The sequence below is a fragment of the Mus musculus genome, chromosome 6 (assembly GCF_000001635.26).
Source record: "Mus musculus strain C57BL/6J chromosome 6, GRCm38.p6 C57BL/6J".
In the NCBI taxonomy this organism is placed as follows: domain Eukaryota; kingdom Metazoa; phylum Chordata; class Mammalia; order Rodentia; family Muridae; genus Mus; species Mus musculus.
The window spans coordinates 124,953,668-124,970,270 of NC_000072.6; the positions used below are offsets into that span (position 1 = coordinate 124,953,668).

Genomic DNA, 16,603 nt, shown 5'->3' on the forward strand with positions numbered 1-16,603 from the left:
CAGGTACAGCAGCCAGGAGGCCAAAGGTACAAAAGGGGGCTGGGTAACCAAAATGTCTGGATTATACAGGGAAGAGCCTCTTGGGGAAGGGCAGCCCAGTCCCTGTGCTAGAGAGTTCAAGGTAGGGCATGGGGTATGACAGCCATGTCCTGTAACAGGTAGGAACTGAGGGATGCTGGGAGAATATGGATGTCAGGTCTGCTTTGATCTCTTAAAATAGGCATCTCAGCCACTTGTCCTGGGTTTGAAAGTTAACGGTTGTTAGCTGCTGTGTGGATGGTGGGAACCAAACCTGGGTCCTCTGCAAAAGCAGGAAGTGTTTATAATCAAGTCTCTCCAGTCCCAGAAAATAGATGCAAGTAAAAAGAGAAAAGGCCACCAGTGGTGGTTTGAATATGCTTGGCCCAGGGTGTGGCACTATTTGGAGGTGTGGCCTTGTTGGAGCAAGTGTGCTTGTTGGAGTAGGTGTGGCCTTGTTGGAGGAAGTGTGTCACTGTGGGGTGCGCAATGAGACCCTCCTCCTAACCTGGTGGGAGCTGCTCCTAGAGATGTAGATGTAGAACTCTCAGCAACTCCTGCACTGTGCCTGTATAGACATTGCCATGTTCCCACCTTGATAATGGACTGAACCTCTGAACCTGTAAGGCAGCCCCAAGTAAATGTTGTCCTTTTTAAGAGCTGCTTAGTCATGATGTCTGTTCACAGCAGTAAAACCTTAAGACAGAAGACAATCAACCCATACTCCACTTCCCAGAATGCTTAACACAGAACATGTTCTTTACAATTTTGGGCTTTTCAGTCACTATGCAGTCACCAACTGTGGTGGTTTGGTCAGCTGCTCTGTATTGTAATGCTAAATTCTGTACCTGAAGGTCAGGGCCTAAGAGTGAAGTCTAGTTTGCAGGCTTTTGTTGTGCAAACCTTGTTCCTTAATTTAAAACTACTGGTTAAATAACATTGGCTGTACCCAATTACTGGAGGGATTGGAGGTGAGTGGGTTTTTGAGTTAGCTAGTTGGAGGTGAAACCAGAAGTGGGGAGAGAGGACGATGAGGGTGAGAGGGAAGGGAAGGCGCTATGATGGGAGATGAACCATGGGCATGTGGCCACCAAAGGTTTGGGGCACACTGGGAGGCGGCCAGGCCAGCAGTTAGAAAGTAGACTAGGGATGACCCTCTCAATAATTGTCAAAGCCAAATAAAACAGCTATGGTCTGAGTGTCACTTGTTGGTAAGCCAGTCGGGGATAATCATAAATTGTTTCTACTACACCAACTTTCAGATTAAAATAAAGAGAGAGCTGGGCGATGGTGGCGCATGCCTTTAATCCCAGCACTTGGGAGGCAGAGGCAGGCGGATTTCTGAGTTCAAGGCCAGCCTGGTCTACAGAGTGAGTTCCAGGACAGCCAGGGCTACACAGAGAAACCCTGTCTCAAAAAAACAAAACAAAAAAAAGAGAGAGAGAGAAAGGACTGGACAGGGTTGTCCACCCGTCTCTGGAGGAGCACGAGAGGGCTGCAGGTTAACCCTTCTGTGAGCAGGGACTCACCCTGCTGCTCCTCCCAGGATGGCCCATTTCCTCCTCCTCTGCTCTCTCCATTGCAGTCTCCAGTTTGCTTAAAAGCCATATCCTTTGTTGGGTTTTGTTTTGTTTTTTGACCTCAGGCAAGATGTGGCTTCTTGGGCAACCATTTTTTAGCTCTTCCACTATGTCTTAGCACGCAGGCCTTCTTATAACCACACACTTAGCACCAGCGGAAGACAAGTCCTGTCTTGCTCACTTTCCGCACTCAGTCACCTTGACTCACCCCAGATGGTGGCCCAGCCTTTCCCTCTTCTCCAGAGCCCTGCAGTTATCAGCTTCAGTTCCAGGTTATCACTAGTCTGGGCAAGAGTGCTTCCTTCTCAGGACTCCACAGCTTAGACCTGAAAGCCACCGAGGGTGGAAAACACACCCTAGAGATTCTAGCATGTTTAGTGTGTGTATGTGCACAAGTGAGTACCATGTGCATGTGAGTGTACCAAAGTCATAAGACTTTTTTTTTTTTTTTAATTTGAGACAGGGTTTCTCTGTGTAGTCCCAGCTGTCCTAGAACCTGCCTCTGCCTTCCCAGTGCTGGAATTAAAAGGTGTACAGTACCACCATTTGGTTTATGTAGGAACTTGGTTGCTGGTGGCCTCCAGTTAGCACTTTTCATAGTGGCTGCCTATGCTTCCTGCTTTCTCCCACCCTCCTGAAAACAGATTGGGTGGCCCAGTGGTGGAAATGATGGGCTATTACCTTTTATGGTACTGGAGATCAAACCCGGATCAGGCATCTATTCCACTGAGTTACACTCAAGCCTGTTGGCTCACAACTTAATTGCAGCCTTGTGAGAAACACTGAAGTGAGAATTCTTACCATACAACCCCAGCGACAATATGCTGAGGGATTCTGTTTTGAGACAAGGGGTTGCTACGCAGACCTGGGTAGCCTGGTACCATGTAGCCCAGGCTAGCCTCAAACTTGTAGCAATTCTGCCTCAGCGTCTAAATGCAGGGATTGCAGGCACACACCACCATGCCTAGTGAAAATGCTGCCGTAAGCTTCTTACAGTTCAGGCTGGTCTCCCGCACACGGTGACAGAATGCTTTATGTCTTCCTACACTCCACTCTACCAACCCGTTAGACTACTCACCCAAGTGGAGAAAAATCTCCCTCCCACCTAGGAGTCTGTTGCCTTTTAATGTATGGATTTCATGGGATTTTCTTGAGTTGTTATTGTGGACAAGTGTGCGCCTCTGTTCAAGCAAATGCAGGTGCCAATCATTAAACCCTCATGGAGTTGAAGTTACAGGCAGTTGTAAGCCATGTATTATGGGGGTTGGGAATCCACCTTGGGTCCTTTGCAAGAGTAGTATGCACTCTTAAACACTGAGCCATGTCTCCCATCTCTGGAATTTCTGATCTCTAACAGAATTTTATAACTACCACATAGGAAGCTCCAGGTCAGTTTCTGCTATATGGCAAGATCCTGTTTCAAAGGACAAAGGAAAAAACTCTATAAAACACCAACTGTAGGTATGTACCGTGGCGACCCACACCTATAGTCCCAGCACTTGGAGACAGAAGACAGTCCGGAAATCCTTCTCCAACCAAAGCAAACTAAACAGACCGAGCAGAGCAATGGGTGGGGAGCAATTTCCATCACACAGTGAAACCAAAAACCCAGATAAAAAACCTATGGAAACCCAGTACTTTGTAAGCTAATTTCTAGTTTTAAAATTTCAAGGTTTTCTAGGGAGGATCTGGAGAGAGACTCTGCAGTTAGGAGCACTTGCTGCTCTTGCAGAGAACCCAGGTTCTATTCCCAGCACCCACACAGTGGCTCAGAACTCTGTAACTCCAGGTCCTAGTATCTGAGGCTCTCTTTTGGCCTCTGCTGGCACCACTATGGCACACATATGTTGCACAGATAGAAGCAAGCAAACACACACATTAAATTAAAAATTTAGGGCTGGAGAGATGGCTCAGTGGTTCAAAGTGCCAACTGCTCTTCTGAAGGTCATGACTTCAAATCCCAGCAACCACATGATGGCTCACAACCATCCATAATGAGATCTGATGCTCTCTTGTGGTGTGTCTGAAGATAGCTGCAGTGTGCTTACATATAAGTAAATAAATCTTTTTTTTTTTTTTTTAATTTAGCCAGGCGTGGTGGCTCACACCTTTAATCCCAGCACTAGGGAGTAAGAGGCAGGCAGATCTCTATAAGCTCGAGGCCAGCCTGGTCTACAGAGCAAGTTCCAGAACAGCCAGGGCTACACAGAGAAACCCTGTCTTGAAAAACCAAAACCAAAACAGAAACGAAAACCAACTGAGCACTCACTTCTTCCCCAGCAATTATCCTCCCTTCCCCTATGTCCCGGAAGCAGGAGGCCTCCTGGAGCATAAAAACCACACTGCACTGGGCTGTGAGGGACAGGTATCAACAGTCCCCCTCTTCCTTAGGAATAAAGCCAGGCAGAGGATTTTAGAGCTGTTAACTGTAGGCTGGTCTGGAACCAACCTACAAGAAAAGATTTAACTAGATTAAAAGGGATCTGAGGAGTAGCTCAAAACATCAGAAACTGGCGTCGATTTCAGAGGCAAGAGAATCAACTAGCTTATTTCAGAAAGCTAAGAGCCAAGAGTGTAAACTAAATCAAGTTTGGTGGTGCACACCTGTGATCCCAGTGCTCTGCTGGAGGGAAGATGGCATCCTGAATCCAAGGCCATCCTGAAATACAAGACTGTCTCAGAACTACAGTAACAACCCCCAAACACACACACCAAACCACCACCAGGACTTTGCCCCTACTTTCTGGTCTAATGACAGCAAGCTTTGGAAGCAGTTAAGAGTAATTTGTCTATAACCAGGCATGGTGGTTACATGTCTTTAATCCCAGCACTCTGGAGCAGAGGTAGGTAAATCTCTTAAGTTGAGCCAGTCTGATCTACAGAGTGCATTTCAAGAGAGCCAGGGCTATAGAAAGACCATGTCTCGAAGGAAGGAAGGGAGGGAGGGAGGGAGGGAGGGAGGGAGGGAGGAAGAAATTTGTCCTGAATCCCCAGCTAGAAAAAAGCCCAGGCCCAGTCAACACTAGACCCACTAGGCTCTCGGACAGCACTTCACACTTGAGTGAGGGTTCAATTGTGCTTCAAGTTAGTACTTCCTGCCTCTAGGGGCAAGGAGCACTCTAGGCCAATCTCCTGGCATACATACTTCTTGGAAACTCTTTTAATTTGGACAAAAGGGACAGAGACCAACAAATCTAATCGTTTTATGTGCTTTCAATGTCAAAAGTCAAGTTCACTACCAACACCTCCCTTGTGATTCTCTGAGGTGACAGGAAGCAGACCACACTGCAGGTCCTTGGGCAGGACAGTCAGTGATGGTGTCTGCATCTCCATTGTTAGGACATGGCGGTGTTCAGCAGGTGCCCGTGACTGCTGACCATGGGCTGAGGGATGGAGCAATCTGTCCAGGGTCTAGGCCTCCTAGCTGCTAGGCCCAGAGTCTGCAAAGTGTCTGGTTCTTTTCACTTGGCACTTGGCTTTACAGTGGACTGGGGATTAATCTTCTCCCTGTTAACAAACATCAAAGACAGAAGAGGCCCAGTTCCTGGCATTTTTGTACATAGATTTCTCATAGATTTATTTCTGTGTCATGTGTCAATATATATAGACCTATTCATATATATTTTTTATTTTTAATATACAATCTATATTTCCTTCCCCACCAGAACCACAGGAGGAGATATAAATCCTTCCAGGATTTCCATTGGGCTTCCTAAGATGATGAGCAACAAAGAACCATTTCTTAACATCTCAAAAATAGCTGTTCTCAGGCTCTGGGGTCACTGAAGCAGCAGTATCCCCAGGCCCAAGGAGATGAGAGAGGAAAGAAACAATTGTAGTGTGATGGGGTTCTGGGAGGAAAATGTCCAGCGACTCCCAGGGTAGCAGACTGGCTCCAGAACTCTAAGGCTGGAATGAAGGTGGAGACCCCCTTCCCCATGGCTTTTCAGATGCAGCCCACTAGGCAAGGGGAGGAGGAGGAACTGCAGATTAGGCATGCAGGGGTAGGTGTGGGTGGTTAAGAGCCAGCACCCTCCATAGGACTGCCAACCTGCTCAATGACAGGGGTAATGGGCAGACACAGTGCGGAAAAACGATGAGAGCAAGCGTGCTGGGGAAGAGCATGGAACACATAAGAGGTACCAACAGAACATGACCTGCACTGGCCTCCTCCCTACAGAGGGTGTGGCTTATGCTTGGGGGTGGAGGAGATGAAAAGTAATGAACTAGCATTATCAGCTGGCCAGGGGCACAGGAAGGCTCTGAGGACTCCTAAGGGGTAGGCAGGTAGGCAGCTGGGACCCCACATTCCCAGGGAAGAAACAAGTCCTTTCAGTTCGACTTGGACCAAATCTTGGCGCTCCCTCGGAGTCTGGCAAGGGGAAGAGAGAGAGAGGGGATGCAAGGGGTCCCCTAATTCCTAGAGGACACCCCCACTCCCGACCCCATGCAAATGACTAAAGCAGTGGAGCAGCCAGGTCCCTGAGGTAAAAGTGGGGTACCCAGAGACAAGTGGCTCCCGCATGGGCTCACCCCTTGCCCTTGGAGGCTTTCTTGCTGGGCTGGCGCTGGTTGGTGCCAGAAGCTGGTTCTCTCAGCTCTGTCAGGTGTTGCTCAGGATCCTGGGAGGTGGCTGCAGCAGCAGCTGCTGTCGTAACTTTAATGGTTTTCTTAAGGTTGGCAACCTATCAGGATGAAAGGAATGAGGGATAGCCAAAGGAGGTTCTGGAACCGGACGGGCCCTGATGATTTTATCAGTCGGCCTCAGCCCCATCGCAGCCCGAGTACCCAGGCTGGGGAGCTGCAGTCCATCCTGTCTGCTCACCTCACTTTCGATCTGCTGCTTCAGGCCCAGCTGCTGCTCCTTGTGCTGGTTGGCACGGCTGACCTGCTCTTCGATGCCCGACAACACAACCTCACAGCCCACGCACCTGTGGGAAGCAGGCAGATGAGAAGTCAGCAGGAGGCGGCAGTCATCACAGCCTCATAAAAACAAAGCAAACAAAAGCAAAAGTCTCAAAAGCTGGCCTCTAGGCTGGACTGAAAACCCTCGCCTGAGCTGGCAGCTCTCGCCAGGGCACCTGGGAACTAGCTACAACAGAATTCTTTTTTGTTTTGTTTTTGAGACAGGGTTTCTCTGTGTAGTCCTGGCTGGCCTGGAACTCACTCTGTAGACCAGGCTGGCCTCGAACTCAGAAATCCGCCTGCCTCTGGCTCCCAAGTGCTGGGACTAAAGGCGTGAACCACCACGCCCGGCTACAACAGGATTCTTTCTCCTCAGCAAACCCCAGGGCAGGAGAAGAAAGGGATAAGCAAGTGTCCTGGACAAGGTGGGTGGGGGTGGAGTGCTCGGAGAAATGGCTCAGGGGTGGAAGCTGCACTCACACTCACCTATAACCCCTCTACCTCTCTATCACACACACATAACTAAAAAGAAATCAAAATAACAAGATGAGAGCAGGAACCAGAAAACAAAACGGGAGAGTCAGGCATGGTGGGTACAGCAGCACACACCTGTAAGCTTAGAACCAGGAAGCAGAGGCAAGATTTCCAATTCAAGGCCAGCTTGGGGTACACAGTGAGATCACAATGAAGTTACACAGGGATACAAAGAAGAGAAGAGACCCATCGCGGCCCCTGGTGTTATTATGTGCAGTTGCCCTAAACTCAGCGTATGACAGTGACAAGCCTCCAGCTAGTCAAGAGCACAGCTCCATTCCTTTGCCCAGTTCCTGCCCAACAACCCTGACTCTGCGCCCAGGGCCCCCTTAGAGCCTCTGTCCCCTCAGAAACCCTGAGGAGAAAGCACTCTCCTAGGCTCCCCCTCCCCAGCCAGTCCCTGCTCTCCTGCTTGTATAAGGGAGGGTCAAGGCCTGACAAGTAAGTTCTCACCACTCTTGCAGGGTCTGGGCGATGGCACTGAGGTCCTGGCGCTGGATGTCCCGCCCGATGCTGTAATCAACCTCTAGCCGCTGATTGCGCTGGTCCAGAGAGCCACGAAGGACATCAGCATACACAGCCTCGATCACAAGGTCTTCCAGCTGGCGCACGTTTCGAAGGGCAAGGGCCTCCAGCAACACTGCATATGGGATACACTGGGTCCAGAGGTTAGACCGGAATTTGTGGGGTTCAAAAGCAGAGGAGGATTTCCCAGAATCCTCTTCCAGTTTTTCCCCAATGTCCAGGCCCACATCCCTCCACTCCTATCCGTAAGCCATTTTCTGGAAAATGTTGGTTCTAAAGCAAAACCCTATTACGGCCTCAAAAACATCACCAGAAAAGAATAATCTTCCTTCCTTTTCTTTCATGGCGTTCTGACACAGGGTCTCATTCTATAGCCCAGGCTGGCTTGGAACTCATTATGTAGTCCAGGCTAGACTTGACCTCACATTAATCCTTTTGCTTCAGAGTCCCAAGCGCTGGGCCGACATGAGACACGGCACCAGACTCAAAAAGGACAATCCAAAAACATGTGGTAGATGCTCTCCTATGCCCACCTCCCACTATATAGTGAAAGAACGAGTGTGACATCTTCCTGGTGCCATTTCTTTGGCTGTAGCTAAGGAAACTGTTTTTGATCAGCTTGACATCAGAGGATAGATAGGAGGGGTCTGGAGTTTCTGTTTATCATGTTGACTTAGCCATGTTACAAACTGGAATGACCTTGGGGAAGAATCTACAACCACAAGCCTAATTCCAGCAAAAATCACCAGGACTCAATTCTAGTTAACAACTGGGAGAATGTGATATAAAAAGTCTGTGCCCACAGGGGCACACAGGTACTGTAGGTCACACACATCTTACTATAGTAAGTAGAGAAGGACCCCAGTTCTAGCTCTGAGGCTCTGTTGGCCTGGAACTCCATCTGATGAATGAGCCGGCCAGCCTTCTAGTGGCTATTTTTACCCCAATCACAAAAGACGATGACTTAGAACTTCAGTTCAAACTGACAGACTCCTAACTAAGTGACTGCAGAAATGGAGTTTCAGTTCAGACCCAGACAGGGGAGGCCAATGGCTCTCCTTAGACTCCCTGGATTCACAACAGGTCGTCTCTGGCTTTGGACTGGCAGCTGGCAAGGCTGTCACTTACCTTGACTTTGGCAGCCAGAGTGACAACTGACAGATGTCGAAGCTTATTCTTCTGTGCGTCAGTCAGTGGGGGGAGATTCCTGGCTTCAGCTAGAGACAGGGAGAGAAGCCCGGGAATCTTGTTTTTAGCAGTTTCCTACAAGTTTTCTGTACCAATTATGGTCTAACACTGCAGAGGTTCACTTATGGCATCGTAGTAGGTATTTCTTCCAAGTCTCTCCAGAACCACCCTTCTCCTGTCTCCACAGCTCTGGCCCCTATTTACCTAAGTAGTCCGCATAGGTCCCATAGGCAAACACTGTGAGCAGCCGGAAGGTGGAGGCAAAGTCGCTTTCTGCCAGCTGCAAGAACGTGAGGGAGGAAGTGACAAGAAGGCCCTGATCTTACCCCATCCATCCCAACAGTACCTATCCTGGTCCCTCAGCTGCTCATCTCTACTCTGGCCCTTTGCTGCGCTAAGCAGCTAATTCCTACTCTCAGAGCTTAAAACTTTCAGTGTTGTGACTATTACAGGTGCACACGCGTACACCAGACATCGTAAACTGTGTGGCCCCCAGAGGGTATAGTGTGGCCACTGCTTCGCAATGTCCTCATAGTGAGGGCTTACTTCATCCACAGCATCTCCCTTCCTGTCACCCCCACTTATCCTGGCATACCATCCCTGTAGGTTCTCACTTAACAGTCTTTTAACAAGGCATTAGACCCAGCAGAGCTGCAGCCCTCGCAGTAAATAACTGATAAATGGCTGACTTGCTGACATATATTTTCATTCACTTATCTGATCTCTTTCACTGGCATCTACTTCATCCTAACGATATACTTCAGTTTACTGTGGATAAAATCAGCAACAAAAGCCAGTGTTTTGTAAAACAGCAGTCAAAGTAACTTTCTATCCTGATTCAACCAAAGGTCTTCTAATGCTTGGCTCAGTTTAGCCACACACTTCGGTCAGGCTCTCGTGACAGGCTGGTGTCACGAGAGTGGCAATCCACCTGCTCTATGCTTTCTAAGTTCTTGACGCAGCCATTTCTGTGAGTGGTTCTCATTACTGTGTTCATAGCTTTGCTACCGTCTTAGGGCAGAAGACAGCATCTTCATTTTCTACCTTAAATGAATCAGAATGTGTGACACTTTGGGGGTGGGGTGGGGTACCATGGCATAATTCAATATGCTCATTCTTTCTGATTTCAGGGGACTTTAGACTTCCCCACAATGTTACTTCTGTAACCGTGAAGGGAACTGTGTGCTTTTTTAGGTTTTTCCTCATTGCAGTTCTGAGAACTGAACCTATACTGAGCCTTGCAAACTACAGACAAGGGCTCTTTCACTGAAAAGACCCCCACTCCTTTTTGAGATGGAGTCTAAGTTGCCCACGCTGATCTAAAAAGTTGTGGTCCCCTATCTCAGCATCCCAAGTTCCGAAATCGAAGCCAAGGCCTCACAAGTGCTAAGCAACTACTCTATCAGCAGTTAGATTCTCACCACCATTTTAAAGAGAAAACTGAGGGTTTTCTGATCCAGGTTTTCTGACTTATTTTGTTTTTAAGATAGGGTTTCTCTGTGTAGCCCTGGCTGTCCTGGAACTCAATCTGTAGACCAGGCTGACCTACAACTCAGAGATCCAACTCTTTCTACCTCCCAAATGTTAGTGACAGGATTATTAAGAGGTATCACTAGGCAGGCATGGTAGCACAAGTCTTTAATCCCAACACTCGAGAGGAAGAGGCAGAGGATCTCTGAGTTGAAGGCCAGCCTGGTCGACAGAGAGAGTTCCAGAACACAGTTATAGTACATAGAGAAACCCTGTCCTGAAAAAAAAAAAAAAAAAAAAACCAACACAAAAAGATATCATACTGGTGGACAAGCTGGAGTTTATCAGTGGTATTCTTAATGACTTGTTCTTTTGCTTCAAAATTAAAGATTTCTGCTTGCTTCAGCAACACATATACTAAAACTGGAACGATCCCGAGAAGATTAGCATGGCCCCTGAGCAAAGACGACACTCCAATTTGTAAAGCGTTCCATATTTTTAAATAACAAAAAAAATTATGCATGAGACATAGGCAGGGATTTCCCACACATTCAAGGCCACCTTAGACCATAGTTACTAGTTTAGGGCAGCCAGGACTACACAGTGAAATCCTGACTCAAAGTGTGGGTACAGAGGGAGGGAGCACTAAGTTTACAGACCCTTTATCTGTAAGATAATGAAGACCTTTATTTGATTGATTTATTTTTCCATGTTGAGAGCTAATTATCGGTACCCCGATCACCTGAGTGGTTACTGGGTACAAAAAACGAGCCCAGCACTCAAGAGTTAACTTTGGTCCCAACGTTCTTTGGGGACTACCCAGGCAAGCAACACACCTCTCTAACATTAGGCATATCCAGCAGTTCCCCAAACACGTAGACACCAGGGGCCTCCAGCACCTGGTGGATGAGTGTGGCCAGTGCCGCCCCCTTAGCCGACTTGGCAAGGAGCAGAAACTGCTCTTGGTTCTGCCCTGTCACCTTCACCTCCGCACTCATGGCTGCGCCGAGGTGCGGGGCTCTGGCCTCAAGATTTCTGGAGCTGCAAGGAAAGAGGAACGTGAAACTAAAGGTCCCTGGACCCTGCGAGGGTGGTCAGCTCGAAGGGACGGGAGCTGCACGCTCAAGAGGGACCCCGCCACATCCGCAGTGAGTAAGTGGGGTCCTGAGGTCTAAAAGGCAACTCGAGGGCTCCTCCAAGCCAGCCCCATCCTGGCTGCCACGCCCACCCGCTCCGTCATCCCGGGCCCAGTCCCAAGCCCCACCACGTGCACCCCATTGAGTTCCAAGACTGATGAACCAGGGAAGGGAGAGATAGCACATGGTGTCTACCGGACGACGACGAACCCCCACTTCGGGACGCGAGTCGTGCACGTGGCCGCCCCCACGTGACCTCACCTCCTCGCGCCTGACTCGCGGCTCCACCCCCTCCCTTAAAGAGGCAGCCCCGGGACCGGCCGGGGTCTGCGCCCAAGGCCAGGTCGTACCCCCGGACCGACTGCAACCGACGGCTACCTGGAAGCCTCGTCTCCCAGCGCACGGGGCGGGGCGGCCGCTCCGTCACCTCCGGCAGCGGCTCCCAAGCCTTTCCTGCCACCTCCCCGCAGGGCCGCTCTAGCCGCTCGCTTCTATGGCCAGCTTCCGGCCGTACTTCCGCTCTCGGGAGGCGGGTTCCGGGCGGCTCCGGCCTGCTTCCGTTTCCGGACCGCGGGAGGCGCGAGAGCGGCGCCCATCTTCCGCTCTGTCCGTGCATCTTTATGGGTGCGAGAGCGGTGAATGCAGGGTGCGGAGAGGACCTCGGCTCTGCGGAGGTCCGGGGGAGCGACCCTCCCGGGAGCTGCAGGACAAGGCAGGATGGCGGCCCCGAGTTCCTGCGGCGACGTGAGCGTTAGCGGAAGGCGAGAATTCGCAGAAAGAAAAAATAAGGGAGAAAGGAGAGAAACGAGGCTATAAATAGTCCAACAACTTATCCACTCTTTTTAAAGAGCAGAAGAAAAGTTTAAAGGGTAAGGGGGCAGGAAGTGGTAACACATGCCCCCACCCCACCCCCCGGCGTATTGGAGGTAGAGGTAGGGGAGAATCAGGAGTTCAAAACCAGCCTCAGCTCCATCGCAGATTCCAAGCCAGTTTGAGCAACATGAGAACCGGTCTCAATAAGAAAGAAAACAAACCCCCGAGTGATTAAGGGGGAAAAGGAAGTGTATTGGTTAGGCTTTTGAGGTTTTCTTCCCATAGAAGTTTCAGATCGCATGACCAGACTTTTGGCCATGGTTACTACAAATAAATATTGAGTCATTTTTTTAGTCTTTGGATCCCAAATTAGCAAGGAGAAAAGTGTGAGTGGAACCAAGGCAGATGAGGAAATTTAAAAGTTAAAGGATTCAGCCGGGCACTTGTAATCCCAGCATCCAGGAGGCTGAGGCAGGAGGATTGCTATATGTTGGGAGGTTATCCCGGGCTACAGTGTGAGAGACCCTATCTCCCAAATATCATGGTGGTACACACCTTTAATTAGGTGGATTTCTGAGTTGGATCATCCGCCACTAAATAGACCAGGTTTCAAAATGAAACAAAACAAAAATCCTTACAGAAACCATATAAGGAGGAAATTAAGGTAAAGCCAGGTTTACTGTTAGATGATTTGTAATCCTATCACTCAGTAGGCTGAGGCAGGAGAATTGGACCTTCAAGGGCTGAGTTCTGGAACTAACCTGTAGGACAAAGAAATATGGATAGGGTCCAAGTGCATACCTGTCTGATTCCGTCGCTTCCTTCGAGGGATGGTGGTGCATGCTTGTGGTCTAGCACTTGGGAGGCTAAGTCAGGAGTATCTTAGGCCCAAAGGCCATGTGAGCTGCATAGTTCCAGGCTGAGAGTGGGAGAGAGAGAAGAGTTAGAAAACAAGGCAATGAATGGGCTGGAGAGATGGCTCAGCAGTTTAGAACACTGGCTGCTCTTTCAGAGGTCCTGAGTTCAAATCCCAGCACCTACATGGTGGCTCAAAAATCATCTCTAATGAGAACTGGTGCCCCCTTCTGGTCTGCAGGCATGCATGCAGGCGGAACACTACACATAATAAATCATTTGCTTTCTGTCACCATGTGGAAACACCAGCCAAAGCCAAGGCTTTCACATCCTGATCACCGTCCATCCTGGTGGGAAGTCTGGGCAGAGCACGAGGGATGCGATGACTGACTTGCTCTCTAGGGCTCACACTAAACACCTTACACCTCCAGGACTACTTGCCTGGTAGTGTCACCCACAATGCACTGAGCCTCCCACACCAATCATTAATCAAGAAAATAACTACAGGGCTGCGGAGGTGACTCAGCATTTAAGAACATTTGTTGCTCTTGCAAAGGACCTGGTTCGATTCCCAGCTCCCACAGTAATCTAGCTTCGGGGCATTGAATGGGTTATTAGGCACCAGCGATGCACATGGTGCACGTGAGTATTTGCAGGCAAAACACTCAAAAACATAGTTTTTAGAAAAGAAAATAAGTCCATAGATCTACCTACAGGCAATATAATGGGCTCATTTTCTCAACTGAAGTTCCGCGTTTAAGATGACTCTAGCCTTTGTCAACTTGACCAGACATTTTTTTTTTCCTTTTTTTGAGACGGGATCTCACTATATAGCTATATATCATGGACTGTCCTGGAACTCACTGTGTAGAGTGAGCTATCCTCTAACTCACCAAAGGCTGCCTACCTCAGCCTTCCAGGTGTTGGGATTAAAGTTGTGCAACACCACACCTGAGTATAATCAAGATTTTTAAACCACTATTGATAGCTCACAGAGAGAAGCAGGAAGATCAACCAGAGACTATTACAGGTGTTCAGGTGAGCAATGAAGTTGACTTGGACCAAGCAGAAACAGTGGGAATGAGTTGTCGGACTTCAGTGAACATTATTTGCAAGTGGGTTAGATGCAAGGCATGAACAGAAGAGTTTTAAGAGTGACATCATAGGGGCTGGAGAGATGGTTCAGTGGTTACAAGCACTGGCTGTTCTTACAGAGGTCCTGGCTTCTGTTGCCAACACCCACAAAATGGCTCAACTGTCAAACTCCAATTCCAGAGGGTTCTGATGCCCTCTTCTGGTCTCCACGGGCACTGCATGTGATGTACACATACTTGAAGGAAAAAAAAAATAAACTTTATTAGTTTGTTTTTTATTACAGGGTTTCTCAACTGTTTTAAGACAGGTTTCCGGGTGGCTGTCCTGGCACTCAATCTGTAGACCAGGCTGGCCTGGAACGGACATAGATAAGCCTGTTTCTGCCTCTTGTGCTGAGACTAAATCTGTGTACTACCACACCCAACTTAAAGTCTTAAAAAGAAAATGACAAGTTGTGTATGGTGGCACATGCATTTAATCCCAGTACTCCAGGGAGGCAGAGGCAGGAGGATCTTTGTGAGTTCAGTGCCAACCTAGTCTACAGAGTGAGTTACAGGACAGTGAGAGCTACACAGAAACCATCTGTTGGGGGGCAGGGTGGGGGAAAGGAAGGAAGGAAGAAAGAAAATGATATTACAGCCAGGAGTAGTAGCATATGAGGGTCATGTGTTTAAGGCTAGCCTGGGTTACATAAGAAGATCCTTCCTTGGGAAAAAAATTGAGCAAAGGAAAATAACCTGAAGTTGTACAAAGCTCTTAAAGTGTACATCACAGGCTGGAAAGGTGGCTCAGCCATTAAAGGCTAGTCTGGTAACTAAAAAGGCAGAGTGCCAGTCATTTCAATTTCACATAACATTTCCAGAAAGTTCGAAAAGAAAGAATGCTTATTCTATGAGGCCAGAGCTATGTTTTGATAAAACCAGTCAAAGACAAAATGAGATTGGAAACTATAGGTCAGCATCACAAACTGACACTGAAATCATCAGCAAAATATTTGCAAACCAAATCCCAAAGTGTGGGAAACTGACTGTATCAGGACTCTCTTGAAGTCAGACACGATGGCTCATGTCTGTCACGCCAACATTTAAGATGTCAGAGCAGGATGATGGTTCTAAGTGCAAGCCCAGTGTAGGTTACAGCATGAGATGCAGTCTCAAACCCAAAGAAATAGAGAAGGCCAGATGTGTGTGTTACACTCCCGTTTGTATGTGTGTGGGCACATAGGTACTGCAATGCATGTGTACAGGTTAGATGACAACTTCAGTAGTTGGTTCTCTCCTTCCACCGTGTACGTCCTGGGTACTAGACTCATGTCATCAGGCCTTTACCCCCTGAGCCTTCTCACTGATCCCCAAGATGTTCCCAAAGAGGACCAAGATGTAAACACTAGCTTTATCAGATACCAAGACATGTACTGTGACTCACACAAGACCATAGATGCAGCTCTGTGCTATAGGCCACATGCTTAACTTAGGTCAGAACCTAGATTCAGTCTACAGTACAGAAAGAAGGCATAGTATTGATATACTTATAGACAGATGGGCCACTAGACCATAATAGCCCAGAAACAGACTCACACACATAAACAACTTGATTTGTGACTGCACCTTGGAGCAGGAAAGAAAGCATATACATTTTGCTGACTCTGAGAACTGGATATATATGAAGAAGGAGATAAGACTGATTCTTTACTGCTGGCCCTGGGGTCTGAGGGCTGAACAAATGGGGTGGTCTACAATCTGGTGCTGCAGACAACCTTATTTCAGATTCAGTGTATTTATATACATGAATGTAACGAAGCAATTATCCAGGAAAGGTTGGTTGAGTTCAGAAAAACATGGTCAGACAAACATGTAAATAAACACCAGTGAGCACACACAAAATATTAACAGTGCAGCCCTTTCCCAGAGCTTTCTCAGGACAGACCAACTTAAACACAATTGCCAGTCACATATTATAGATTATATCTGGGAAAGCATGAAAGTGAGGCAGGAGGCCATGTCCAGATCCAGGGAACACTAAGAACAGCACTCAGCAAGTCCTTTCACCAGACTGAGTGCCACAGCTATATTCTGAGAGGCAACAAGAATAAGCTTGTCTTGTAAGTTGAATGTAAATGTTTGTCACAGAAGGCACAAAATCGTGCCCAAGGACAATCCAGGGCACACAGTGAATCTGAGGTACAAGATATTTGGCCTTTTCCCCTGGTGCCTCTTTTCACAGCTCCCCAAGGTGTGGTTCAGCACGGTCATTCCTTTGACTGCTCTGATACCAGTACTACAGAGTAAACGTAAAAGGCTCGAGAGCAGATTACCTAGAATATATCCACGAATTCAAGACGGAGACATATTTAGTTCTGGTTTGAGGCAAGTCATCTCTACAGTCCTGCCTTACCTCTCTCGATCTCTTCCTCTGTGTTTGGGTTATAGTCTGGGATATAAACTAGGTGAGAAGTACTTAATACTCATTCTAACTGTAAGATGA

General features: G+C 48.2%; 1 protein-coding gene and 1 non-coding gene across 13 annotated transcripts in view; one reads left to right on the top strand and one right to left on the bottom strand.

Annotated features, from left to right (window-relative positions):
* Positions 1-4,777: 4,777 nt before the first annotated feature.
* Positions 4,778-16,603, bottom strand: part of Cops7a (COP9 signalosome subunit 7A) — a 39,459-nt gene continuing 27,633 nt past the window's right edge. The window contains exons 2-10 of one of the 12 annotated variants that reach the window (XM_030255406.1): positions 12,971-13,088; positions 11,735-12,090; positions 11,057-11,261; positions 8,955-9,030; positions 8,691-8,779; positions 7,491-7,693; positions 6,424-6,529; positions 6,132-6,283; positions 4,782-5,970 (exon numbers count right to left, since the gene is read on the bottom strand). In XM_030255406.1, coding sequence (XP_030111266.1) covers positions 5,931-5,970; positions 6,132-6,283; positions 6,424-6,529; positions 7,491-7,693; positions 8,691-8,779; positions 8,955-9,030; positions 11,057-11,218 — 828 coding nt within the window. In that variant the 5' untranslated portion in view covers positions 11,219-11,261; positions 11,735-12,090; positions 12,971-13,088 and the 3' untranslated portion in view covers positions 4,782-5,930. The other 11 variants (XM_006506161.3, NM_001164089.3, NM_001379122.1 and 8 more) reach the window with 11 other exon arrangements.
* On the top strand, positions 10,616-10,720 carry Gm23851. The gene has a single exon (XR_003956668.1). It is a non-coding gene; the product is annotated as a U6 spliceosomal RNA (small nuclear RNA).